The sequence below is a fragment of the Carassius carassius genome, chromosome 44 (assembly GCF_963082965.1).
Source record: "Carassius carassius chromosome 44, fCarCar2.1, whole genome shotgun sequence".
In the NCBI taxonomy this organism is placed as follows: Eukaryota; Metazoa; Chordata; class Actinopteri; order Cypriniformes; family Cyprinidae; genus Carassius; species Carassius carassius.
In genome coordinates, this window is record NC_081798.1 from 20529893 (window position 1) to 20543586 (window position 13694).

The 13694-nt window shown below is 37.0% G+C and overlaps 2 protein-coding genes across 2 annotated transcripts in view; one reads left to right on the plus strand and one right to left on the minus strand.

Annotated features, from left to right (window-relative positions):
• Window positions 1–6325, minus strand: part of si:dkey-33m11.8 (trypsin-3) — a 98723-nt gene extending 92398 nt beyond the window's left edge. The window contains exon 1 of the mRNA XM_059538302.1: window positions 6211–6325. The gene's annotated coding sequence lies outside the window, so the exon portion shown is untranslated. The remainder of the gene's footprint in view (window positions 1–6210) is intronic.
• A 29-nt stretch (window positions 6326–6354) lies between these two features.
• On the plus strand, window positions 6355–11950 carry LOC132126793 (ATP-dependent RNA helicase DDX19A). Its single transcript, XM_059538300.1, has 13 exons — window positions 6355–6421; window positions 6530–6614; window positions 6971–7037; window positions 7156–7203; window positions 7296–7431; window positions 7523–7615; window positions 7972–8074; window positions 8167–8281; window positions 8455–8632; window positions 9148–9385; window positions 9480–9642; window positions 9717–9908; window positions 11721–11950. The coding sequence occupies exons 2-13, from the start codon at window positions 6558–6560 to the stop codon at window positions 11780–11782; spliced, it is 1452 nt and encodes a 483-aa protein (XP_059394283.1). The 5' UTR covers window positions 6355–6421; window positions 6530–6557; the 3' UTR covers window positions 11783–11950.
• The last annotated feature ends 1744 nt before the right edge of the window (window positions 11951–13694 follow it).

A 13694-nucleotide genomic window follows, 5' to 3' on the forward strand; every position in this document is an offset into this window, starting at 1 on the left:
GTTTGTTTCCATCATAGTTTATGTGTTAATAATTATCTGCCTTAATTGAGTGCATATGTTTTTATGCACATTTTAAGATTTTATGTACGTCTTGGTTTTTACATCCAGCATTTCTTATGCGCTGTCCCCAAATTTGCATAAAAATATGTGGATGGTAAAGTGGTACTACAGCATTCACACTATGAATAATAGGAAATATCTGACGGCCGAATGCAGACTGACACATCTGAATCCAGTAGAATAATAAAATAAAATAAAATAAAATATTATTAAAAATAAAAATACTATTATAAATGATAATAAAAATATAAATCAATATCAAATATTCCAAGTTTTATCATGTTGCTTTAAATTGTTTTAATGTGCACATCATAGCAGAAAATGTTTTGAGTATTTCAGCTCACTAGGAAGAGAAGGTGAAAATACCAGCTCAAAGATTGGGGATTGCTGTATTGCAACTACGTGTTGTCAGCTGTATCTGAAAACAGATATATTTTTGGTGAACTGAAAACTGTGTGTGCAGTGAAGGAGCATTTCCTTATCTTTCTATCGCTGGTTACCATGGACACTTGCAAAGATCATCATTATGAATACCAAAGATGAAAAGTCCCCCAGTAACAAATACTTTTGGGAAGAGAAGAATGTTTCTCGACGAAACCTGATGCAATCTTTAGACACAAGCAGAATGCAACCATCAATCAGCCTTTTCACCAAGAGAACAATCCAGAATCAATTACTCATTTAAACTAACAAGAGAGTCAGCCAGACCACAGTCTTGACAGTGAAACAGTGAAAGAGTCAATAATCAATCTACAAATAAAAAGAGAGCTCATAATAAAATGAAGCCAGCTTAATTTTGGTATAATGTAGGTATCAAGTAACAGATGCACAGAGTAAATGAACTGAATAAAAAGCATATTTTTGTTCATTAGAGCCTCAACGCTTTCTTCTCTCCTGATCCACAGAACAAAGTCCAGATGCAGAGAGAACAGAACAATACAAATGTTCCCCTAGTTTTAAATATATAATGTCTCATTCTAACAAATTCTTCTGGTCTGTCACTGAGAACCGCCTGTCTGTGAAAATGTTCGAGAGGTGTGGGGCAACATCTACAGGCAATGAAGAGAATTACTGATATCAAAACTAGCATTTTGTCAATGTATTGCATCATTTGGATGTCTGATCTGAGGAAGAACATGCTGTACAATTTACAAAGCCTCTTCAGTTTTGACACACATGACACACATCTAGAATATGACGAACAAAGAAAAATACAAAAACAAATTGTAGACATACAAATTGTTCTTATATACAGAATATGCAAATAAAAATGTGTGAAAATAGTTATTCATAGGTTCATTTAAATTTAAATGAATTTTTCTATTAGACGTATGGTTTTGTTCTGTCAGGTCTTGGATGTTCAATTCAAACAGTGTTTGGGTTACTGAATTACAAGTACCATGAGTTGCATGCTTTTTTCCAAGTAACTAAAAAAAGTAACGCATTACTTTAAAATTTATATCCGAGTTACTTTTTAGTGTCAGTAACTTTGTTTTCCCATTTAATCACTGATACCTCTCTTCTCTAGGAGGCACTTCCTTCAGCCTGGCACTTATTTATTTCACTTTTGGTGGGAACGGGCCTTTACAGTTGCCTAAAATATAACTTTTGAGTTGTTTTGTTACTAAAAAACAATAGCAAGCCCAGCCCAGGGGACAAAAAGTGACGCAAAAGTAATGTAACTCATTACTTGCCATAAAAAGTAGTTCAATTAGTTATTTTTTTATTTAGGGATGCAATATTGTAATGCATTATTTTTCAAATGAACTTTCCCCAATGCTACTGTCAAGAGAATTTTTGTGAGGGAGACGGCCCAAAAGAAAAAAGTTTAGTTACAAAAATAAAATAAAAAATTAAATCGATCTAATGCTGTAAAAGAAATGGTTTCAGACCAGAAACTTTTTAATGTACAGATTTCCTGTAATCTATGTCTAATAAATGTGCAAAGAGGAGAAGTTTGACTTTTAGTTTCATGTTGGGGCAATTAATCAATATTCATTTACATATGCTTTATCAATTCAAATCTATAGTATAATATGGATAAATTTTATTGGGACACACCTTTCAATTATTCATGTGAATTTTTGTGTTTTAATCAGATGCAATGCCAGTGGTGTATAAAATCAAGCATGTCTGGATTTACAAGCATTTGTGATAAGAAATTGTTCTGAATTCAAACATAATACGGTGATAGGATGACACCTTTGCAGTAAGTCAGTTTGTGGAATTTTATCTCTGCTCGATATTCCACGGTATTCATTAGGAAGATCAAGCCCTTTCTCTCGGAACATGCTTCACAACTCCTTGTTCAAGCTCTTGTTCTGTCCAGGCTGGACTATTGCAATGCTCTCTTGGCAGGTCTTCCAAACCTTTACAATTAATCCAGAACACGGCAGCATGATACATTTTTAACAAGCCAAAAAGATCATATGTCACACCTCTGTTTATCAATTTGCACTGGCTACCAATAGCTGCTCACATAAAACTCAATGCATTAATGTTTACCTACAGAATTCCCACTGGCTCTGCACCCCTTTACCTAAAATCATTACTTCAGAGTCAGACTTATGTGCCCTCTAGAAGCTTGTGTTCTGCAAGTGAATGTCGCTTTATTGTGCCATCCCAAAGAAGCACAAAGTCACTTTCACAGACTTTTACATTAACTGTTCCCTCCTGGTGGAATGATCTCCCCAACTTATAGATATTTCAACCAAGAGCAGTATGTGGGTGAAATTCAAGGTGTGGACTGGTCAGAAGTGTGTGAAGATCGTGACCCTGACTCAGCCCTTAATAGGTTTATGGATAAACTAATGAAAATAGTCGACAAGCAAGCTCCTCTCAGAAAAAGAGCTGTGAGAAATAAAAGTGCCCCTTGGTTGGACAAAAATCTTAAAAATGTAATGCTGTCTAGAGACAACGCTAAAATAAAAGCTAGTATTTCTTGCGAATTAGCTGATCAAAAACAATACCGTACTCTTAGAAATAAAGTAGTCAAAATGAATAGAAAGAAGAAAAAAGAGTACTTCCAGAAAAGATTAATGAAGCAAAAAATGATGGTAAAAAACTATGGAACACTTTAAATCAAATAATGGGCAGGAGTAAGCACTCAGTTGCTTCATATGTTGAAAATGATGGAGTGTTTATTACAGATCCAGAGTGAATTGCTAATTATTTCAACAATTACTTTATTAGTAAGGTAGAGAAATTTCAATCTGGTATGTGTCCAAATACCTCAGCATCTTATGATGCAATATTAAGTCAGATAATGAGTGAGAAGAACCATTCTATCACTTAGGTTCTGTTGGAAAAATTCTTGCAGCTCTTCCTGATGGAAAGGCATCAGGCATGGACCACTTGGACTCCAGGCTTATCAGGGTGGCTGCTGAAGCTCTGTCCTTTCCCATTGCTCATTTGGTCAACTTAAGTTTGTTGCAGGGCATATTTCCAGAGAAATGGAAGGAGGCTAAAATTATACCACTGCCTAAAAATAAAAGAGCCACATTTACAGGACAGAATAGCCAACCTATCAGTCTATTACCTTTACTCAGCAAAGTCATGGAAAAGATCGCTTTTGAACAAGTTTATAAATATTTTTTTTCTAATAGGCTGATCAAGTACCAGCATGCATATCGAGAGGGTCACTCCACATGTACTGCTTTAACTCATATGACCGACAACTGGTTAGAAGAAATCGATGCAAACAGATTAGTAGGACTTCAGTGCAGCGTTTGACTTGATAGATCATAAAATACTGCTTCAAAAATTAGAATGCTATGGTTTTACACCTTCGTCTCTGTCATGGATGGGGAGTTACCTATCCAATAGGAAGCAGCGGGTGTTCTTTAATGGTCAATATTCATCTACAAAGACAATACATTGTGGTGTGCCCCAGGGTAGCTGCCTTGGGCCTTTGCTATGTTCGATATTTACAAATGATTTACCTTTTATTGTGAAACATTCAACTGTTGTCATGTATGCAGATGATTCCACACTGTACTGTTCTGCAAAAACTCCTCATGATGTTTTAAATCTATTAAATCATGACTTGCAGAATATAAGCAATTGGGTAAAAGATAACAAACTAGCTTTAAATGTAGACAAATCAACATCTATGATATTCTGGAAAAGATCAAAACTAATCACCGAGCCTTCTCTGAACTTGTCAGTCAATGGGCTGCAGCTAAGACAAGTGATGCAAGCCAAGTTATTGGGCGTCACCTTGGATTCTTACTTGTCTTGGTCAGCTCATATTGATGGAATGATAGCTAAAATGGGGAATGGTATTGCAATGTCCAGAAAATGTATGTCATATATTCCTATGTCCATTGCTAAACAGGTTGTCCAGTCTCTTGTTCTGTGCCATTTAGAAAACTGTCCAATTATATGGTCGTCTGCATCACAAAAAGACCTACGTAAGCTTCAAGTGGCACAAAATAGGGCAGCAAGGACTGTCCTCCAGTGCTCGCTTAAGACTAACGTGGCCCTGATGCATACACGCCTTTCTTGGCTTACAGTTGATGATAAAATCAAACTACGATTAACTTTAATATTGTGGAATGCAGTATTTATGAACAGCCACAGTTTCTTTCTGAGCAGCTTGTTTTTGTAGGAAGTGGACACCTAAATGCCACCAGGCAGGCACTAGGTGGTGACATAAAACTTCCGCTTCCCAGGACAAATTTTCTGAAACGCACATCATTTTACAGAGCAATATCTATTTGGAATCGACTTTCTGTCTCATCATGCAGAGTTCAGAACAAATATAAATTTAAGAGGACAGTAACCCAGGAACTGCTGCAAATGACCTCGTGAAAGCTGGAAATTGTCATGTTTTTTCACTTGGTAATATTTGGAATGTAACTGTAATGTTTGCATTTTCTTGATTGTAATTTGTGTTTGTTTTGTGTAATTTTATGTTGTGAAGATTTTTAAAGAGGACCCCAGGAAGACTAGCTGCCATTAAATGGGCCGCTAATGGGGATCTTAATAAAACAATAAACTCAAAGCAGCTGAGTCCGTAGCCATCTTCAAGAAACTATGGCTCAAAACACATATCTTCCATCTTTATTTGACCCTCTAACTCTAGCACACTCTATTCTGATTCTATTTTATCTTTGTTAACGTGACCCTCTAACACTTGAACTCTCTATTCGTTTTCTAATAGCTAGTTTTCTTTAAAAAGGCCTTTAACACTTTGGGGCCCTATTTTAATGATCTAAACGCAAAGTGTAAAGTGCACGGCGCAGGCGCACTCAGAGTGTGTCCAAATCCACTTTTGCTATTTTAACAATGGAAAAACGGTTGGCGCGCCGAGCGCATGGTCTAAATGGGTTGTCCCTATTCTCTTAATGAGTAATGGGTGTTTTTTGGGCATAAAGTGCAATAAACCAATCAGAGTGTAACGGTATGTGTATTCGTACCGGACCGTTTCGGTACAGGGCTTTCAGTACGGTGCACGTGTGCACCGAATGACCGAATGCAATAACGAAATCTGAGCAGGTCTAAAAACTGAAACTGTTGTTGCTGCACTTTACACTTTGGAAAAGTTATATATTTTTTTTAAAATATGAGCAGGCCTACAAGCTGGGATTGGTAATGCTGCACTGTAATCATAGTTATTTTATTTATTTATATTTTTTATTATATTTTATTATGTGATATTGGTTTGAGACAGAGTATTTTATTTAGTGGAGAACTTTGCAGCATTATTTTATTTCTTATTCATTTTTTATTATATATATATTTTGTTATATTTTATTAAAGTGTTAAAAAAAAGTGTAAACAAATTGTTTAAAAAAAAAAGTTTAAAGTAATAAACAACCTGCAGTTTAATGTTTGAATTTCTTTCCCTAACTGTACCGAAAATGAACCGAACCATGTATTTATATACTATATATATATATATATATATATATATATATATATATATATATATATATAAACAACCTTATTACGTGTGCGTTATAGCCCTTTCATATTATTGCTCTTTTGTTTACTTTTGATTGCCTATGTTGTCATCATTTGTAAGTCGCTTTGTAAAAAAGTGTCTGCTAAATGACTAAATGTAACTGTAAGTGATATTATATGAAACTGGAAGGGTTTAGGAACAGCAGAAATTCTGCCACAATGATGAATTAATGCACCTCTTACCAATCAATACTTAGCCAGCTTTTGTTGGTCCAGCACATCCTTTATATAAATTATGTACAAGTAGAGATTTTTCACCGTGGATCTCGATTCACGTCATGCATGTTGCCCCTACAGCGGACCGTTTAAGAGGAACCAAGCGCAGACGAGTCTGTTTCCGGCCGGACTTGTGAGTGTCGCACCCTCTAAATAGCGAGGACCGACACACGCCATTGTATGAATTTGTGCATTCGCGGTTTTTTTTTCGTTTAGTTTTATTAAAGTTTTATCTGCAGTCAGATTTAACAGTCCATTGTTAAATCACTGACTCGCGTTTTTTAAGGACGAACCTTTTATTTACAATTAAGGAGATGGCAACAGACTCGTGGGCCCAGGCTGTGGATGAACAAGAAGCCGCGGCGGAATCGGTACGTTTAAACCTCAACCATAACAATTATAACAAGCTGGATAATTTAATCAAACATTGAACGAACCACAATGACCCACTTAGTCAATTATCAGTCTTATTAACTCTGTGACCTTAAAACTTTAAAGTTGTGTCGCAGTGAGTAACGCAACATCGCTTGCCAAGTGAACTTTATAATAACGCAGAATAATTCTAGTGTCCTGTTATTGTACTGCTGTCTTAGTGACGTTTTAAGTAATTTTTCATATATTACACGTTGTATTTCGTGTTGTGTTGAGTCGTTTTCTTTGTATTTTCAACATGCTTTACAGTAAAGCTCTTTTGAATTCTCAGTCCTGATTTCACGTTCATTTACAGATAGGCAGCTTGGAAATAAATGAAAAAGATGACAAGCTGAAAGCTGAAGTGAAAGCTGAAGCGAATGGTGAGAATGGATTTCTTTTCAAACTTGAATAACCTGCTATTTTTGTGTATTGCTGATCTGGAGTCTTATAATGATTGGTGTTGGTATTGTTTTTTCTTCCTTTCCTTTTATTAATAAGGGGCAAAGACAGAAGGAGATGGAGAGAAGACCGAGGACGATGATAAAGGTGACGTTTACAGCAGAATCAGCAGTGTATACAGCAGTGTGTGTGTGTGTATTCTCCACATGAGAGGTAGCTAAAACTTATCTGAATTGCAGACGACAAGGCAGCTCAGTCACTACTGAATAAACTGATCCGCAGTAATCTAGTGGACACGACCAATCAAGTGGAAGTCCTTCAGAGGGACCCGAGCTCTCCGCTGTACTCTGTCAAGTCGTTTGAAGAGCTACGATTGTGAGCCAGACAGTGCTTTCACACTCCTGATTGTGTTCCAGCTTTAACAGAGGCCAGAATGGCATGAACTTTTTTTTCTCTCTCTTGCCAGGAAACCTCAGCTGCTTCAAGGAGTGTATGCCATGGGTTTCAACAGGCCCTCCAAAATCCAGGAAACCGCATTGCCCATGATGCTCGCAGAACCGTACGTTTATATAACATTTTCCTTAATGCATTGCCGAAAATTTCTTTTTTGGTTCTAGATCATTTTGTGGAAGTGATTTCAGAATTTTGTGTAAAGTTAGCTATATTGTTTTTATAATTAAGAGCACACATTATATATAGCACACACATTTAATATTCCTGTCAAAGAAAATGTTTCTCATCAGATTCTGAGTTTGCTTCTTTTTCCAGACTACTGTCACACCTTTAATGCCATTTTTGCAGTCATTTTGTGGTTAAATGGTGAATTATGCAGGATCCAAATGATCCCAAAAATGTGACATTGTGAATAACTGGAGGGACTGTTAGTGAGAGTACATCACATCATATCCTTACCAGTCCACAGAATCTGATCGCTCAGTCTCAGTCAGGCACGGGGAAAACCGCTGCCTTTGTGCTGGCCATGTTAAGTCACGTGGACCCTGAAAACAAATGGCCTCAGGTACGAAATGCATCAGAAGCAGTGAATATAATGCATGGAAATAATTCAGCTGTTTTTAGTGTTAATGTCGCTCTGACTCTCTGTGTGTCCAGTGTCTGTGTGTGTCCCCCACATACGAGCTCGCCCTACAGACAGGCAAGGTCATCGAACAGATGGGCAAATTTTACCCTGAAGTCCAGCTGGTGTATGCCATCAGAGGAAACAAATGTGAGCTCTTTTATTTCTCTTTCTGTACAATTCTCTAGTAACACAACATCTGGAATCTGTAGATTACTGCATGTTTTCTCGTCAACCCCATGGTGTCTCCGTCAAAGCCTCACTACATGTTTGTTACACAGGAGTAGCTTGTAATTGTGCATGTTGTGGTGTGTTTGGTCCAGTGGAGCGGGGAACTCGATTACAGGAGCAGATCGTGATCGGCACTCCTGGTACTGTTTTGGATTGGTGCCAGAAGCTTAAATTCATCGACCCCAGGAAGATCAAGGTGTTTGTCCTGGATGAAGCTGATGTCATGATCGCCACACAGGGCCATCAAGACCAGAGCATTCGTATCCAGAGGTACAGGATTTCTCTCATAGTTTGCTAAATGTCTTCACTGTTCTCTAAAAGTCCATTATTATTATTATTTTGATTGATTGAAAGTTTATTTTTAGTAAATGGAGTCTGTTCCATCAACTTCTATCAAAAATAATCTAGAATTGAACACCCTTTAAGTGTACAGCCCTACTGTTTTCATGCAAAATTTGCAGTTCATCTACATTTTCTGCGTCATGGAAATCATTGGTCCTTCCTTACAAATACTGAAGAATTCCTATTTGACTTTTTTTTTTTTCTCCCCCCATTTCAACTTTTGACTCATTGCTATATTTAAATCCGTGCTGTTTATAAATTTGCTGTTTCACTAGTGATCTTTGACTTGGTACCCCACTGTAAATCTCTAAACCTGAGGTTTTATCAGCTAAGGACATTGCTTTATATATTGTCCTTAATTAGTTCAGAGCATTAGGAAGAAATTAGTGGTTTTGAATTTTACAATGAAAGTATTACGAGCTGTTGTTCTTGTATTTTTACAGGATGCTTCCTAAAACTTGCCAGATGCTGCTGTTCTCGGCCACATTTGAAGACACCGTGTGGAACTTCGCAAAGAGGATCGTTCCCGACCCCAACATCATTAAACTGAAGCGCGAGGAGGAAACTCTGGACACCATCAAGCAGTACTACGTCATCTGCAACAGCAAGGAGGAGAAATTCCAGGCTTTGTGCAACATCTACGGAGCCATTACTATTGCACAGGCCATGATCTTCTGCCATGTAAGCACAATAACATTTGTTGATATTTAAAGTGTTTGTTCAAAGTACAACCAAAAGAAGTAGTAATGCATGACCATGAGATTTGCCATCACAGACCAGGAAAACGGCCGGGTGGCTGGCAGGAGAGCTGTCCAGAGAAGGCCACCAGGTGGCGCTGCTCAGCGGAGAGATGCAGGTGGAACAGAGGGCAGCGGTCATCGAACGTTTTCGTGATGGCAAGGAGAAAGTTCTTGTTACCACTAACGTCTGCGCTAGAGGTATGACAGTTAGCTTTCATTTTACCTACGGTCTTATCCTCCGTTCAGGCTAAGCAGGTTTCACCTTCTGTCAGGTATTGATGTGGAGCAAGTTTCAGTCGTCATCAACTTTGATCTGCCAGTGGACAAGGACGGAAACCCTGACAATGAGACGTATTTGCACCGAATCGGGCGTACAGGGCGATTCGGCAAGAGGGGGTTGGCGATCAACATGGTGGACAGCAGGTTTAGCATGAACATCCTCAACCGCATCCAGGAGCACTTCAGTAAGTTCAGCCCTTATTTCTCATTAATAAAAAAAAAAACTAATGAATGTCCTGGATGAAGCTTTATCAGCTGCAGAGGTTGTAGGCTGTAGAAACTTTGGGTGATATTTTGGGTCAAGTAGTGTCTTAATCTTTTAGTCGGTGGGTTTAAAAAGAAATATAGGCAATATATTACAGAAAGCTTGAAATACCTCATTTTAAACTAATTTCAAACCAAAATAAATAGGCTACTCTCTGATTATGTAATCCATATGAAATATGCATTTCTCTCTGGCTGTTCATGACAAGTCCGCATCGACAACTTCATCTTAGCAGCGACACAGAAAACACCAGTTTATTACTAAACAATTAAATGTCTCCTTGCTAATTTAGACACATTCATAATCATTACTTTAACCGGTTCTTTGTGGCAAGCCTTATGTGTGCGGTCATAACGCTTATCCTGTAGGCTATAGCCTGTTTAAGTAATTAAGTTAATTTAAAGGGGCGACGCATTTACTACTTTTAAAAAAAGCGGGTCGGGTACAATATTTTCTTATCTTTTTTTGCGGTCCGATTTTTGGTCGGGTGCGGGTTGTTTATACACTGACCCGCGCATCACTGATGGGAAATTTTCGGTTAATACAACTTCTGCTTTATAGAGTCTGTGATTTGTGTTGATTTATTAGTAGGAAACAGTTTAGACCCTAATTTCTTGTTTTCTACGAAAATGTTTACAATGGTTCATAATGCATTAGTCTAATTATGTGAATTGGACAAGGCTCCGCACTGGAATAAACCATCTAAAAGCCTGACTCAGACTACAGTGTTTCTATTCTCTGATGCATCGTGATTCTCTCTTCAACTCTTCAATTTTGAACATTTGAGAGTGGATTCTAAACTTTATTATTATTATTTTTTCTGCATATTGGTGTGCTTCCAACTGCCGTTATTTCAGTGTTTTACTTGGATATGCTTTCATTTACTCCGTTTGAAATGCAGTACGTATTAGATGCACAAAATCACATGCAGATACTGAAAGCCGTTTTTGTTGATCACTTGTAATTGTCTTTCACCCTCTTTATTACTTTATATTTGCTTGTATATTTTGAAGCTATATAGTTAAATTCTTAACTATTGTTTTGATTTATTAATTTGTAATTTTAAAAGTAGTCAGTTTATATAATTTATTACAAATGCAGAAATTGATTTTTATATTAAATGAAAATGTAGGCATGTGCCATAATATTGAAAATTGATGCGATGCACCGTGATATTGAATTGAATCAAATTGTTGACCTGATCATGAAACCGGTGTCGATTCAGACTCCTAATGCACACATTACAAGATCTGAAAATCACAGCGCATCACACACTGCAAGTTTATGGGCACCTCATGTGATCTCGCTTTCTTGCATCGCAGATTGTGTTTACATTTCCACCGCTAATGTTTACTAGCAGTTAATTTGTTAGCTAGTGCACTATTTTCATCTGGTATGTTCAAGACTGAGGCGATTTCTTCTTCGCTCATCTCTTTGTCCACATGGTTTTGGTAACTGACTTAAAACTCATACATGATATAAACTTTTTTGACCAAGTAGTAATTGTTTTTTTTTTAAACAAAGTCTCTTAACATTCTAAATGTATAATGGTTTCAACTAACAAATATTTATTTTTATTTTCTTTCTATCTCCGAGATCGACATTTCCCAGCTGCTGCTGAAAGATCTTCAGTTTTAAACCAGAACAATAACTTGTATCCATGCTTCTACTTATTGCCATGCTTTCATGATTCAGAATGTGGCTTAATTCAATTATCTGTTTCCTATTGCAGATAAGAAGATCGAGAAGCTGGACACCGATGATTTGGATGAAATCGAGAAAATCGCCAACTGAGCGGCAGTCTTTGTTCTTCTACTAGGACTTTGTTTTAATTCAGAGGCTGGAAGAGGAGAGGATGTTTACATGTGGAGCAGTTTTATCTCAGATGGTGTTTTTATAGGTTTTGTTTAAACACATTTCACTCTTTGTACTTCTTAATAAATTCTGAATGTCTAATCTTAACGTCACGTGTTTGAGAATGCTACAGCAGCGCTCTGGGATAGTGGCACGAGGATATCCACAATCTCATCATGAACCTTTTAAACTCACTTTTAACAACCTGCCTTCACACAAAATGTGGGGAAAAATTCTATTGACCGTTATATTGATTTCTAACATGGGACTCCCAACCAAGGACTCATGTTGTCATAATTATGGATGAGATTTTTATGGAATGAGGTAAATTTTTTATCAAGCGTGAAAAATAAGCTCTTTTTTTGTTTTTTGTCAAGTTTGTGTTATATGAAATCAGGATGCAGCTGATTTGATTTTGGTGTGTCACTCTAAAATAGGAGTCAAAATGCAGGGTTTATTTAACATATTGAGAGCTTGCTGTTATTGTGTCATACATTAATACTTGATACCTCATGACATTGCTAACGAATGGATGCTGGCAGTTATTGGCTTTGAACTAAACTGAAACGGTTGCCAAAATCCTTTTATTGGTATAAAATTATGCAAAAACCAAAGATTTGTGCCTCCATTGGATTTTCCAGTATTTAACATGGAATAACACAAACGTATCTATCTATTCATCATGTACAAATATTGTCATACATATTTAATAAGTACAAAGAGTGAAATTGTTGCTATAGTTAACAGATGCAGTGTAAAGAAAGCAGATGCATCCTGGCATTCGTTGGAAGAGTGCTCTGGAGCGGAAGCATTATTTGTGTTGAGTTTAATTAGAAATGATCAGGTACTCGTACACAAATGCAACCGAAGGTTGTGCCACATTCCCATTTTGCAGCCGCCTTAAAAATGTGAAAGGCAGATGTGAGCGCATCCTCTACAATCTCACTTGTATTCTTCAGGTTAGCCGTAGCAAATGATTATTTTATATTAAGGGACGTTTTAATTTAACTACACGACACTGCACTCGGCTCCATTATATATGCATTATGATAGACATATATTTTATTCATTGGTATGCGAGTAGTGAGGTTGGGGTAAAGTGTGTCAGTCGCATCTTTGAAGGGAAGACTTTTCTTTATTAAGAATAACTAGATCGATTAATCTCCTGATGCCTTGTTTATTTTCTCAGTTTGGTTCAAGCTGTCAATCATACCTGTTACGATGATGTTAAATAAAAGTGAGTTTTTTTTTTCTTTGCAAACAGAATTTGAAATCTATGACTAAACTAAAGGACTGTCTAGAAACCAACATTTGATCTGGTGTCTCATCAAATAAATGGACTTGTCTCTGTAATCAAACACATTCCTGCATAATCATTGCATTCTTTTTTATTTTATAACTTAAATACCCATAATGCTTAAGGACAATTCGATAATGTTTCCACAGCACCACAAAGCTGTGTGTCACGTTCACCTCAATGAAGATGTTTTTTTAACAATCATTTACTCTCATTTATGTGAAAAATGTTTTGATAGTTTTTCAACAAACATGCACTTACAGCTGACAAATCAGCCTTTTGAGATGATTAATCATTTCCGTGTTTCACTTCAATTGAATGTTGATGACAAAAAAAAGTATGTATCTCTTTGAAAGTGATGTGTCTTGAAAGGTTCTGTGTGTTTGGAGCGGATCAGTGACTGTCTGGATGTTACAGGACGAGGAACGCTTGCTTCTGCGGATCTTGATAAAACTGTTCAACTAATCCAGCTCCTCTCAGGTCTGCTGCTTCTGTGCTCATATTGATGTCTGAATGATGTGTGCTAGAATAAAGCTACGAATCAAAGCATCTTTC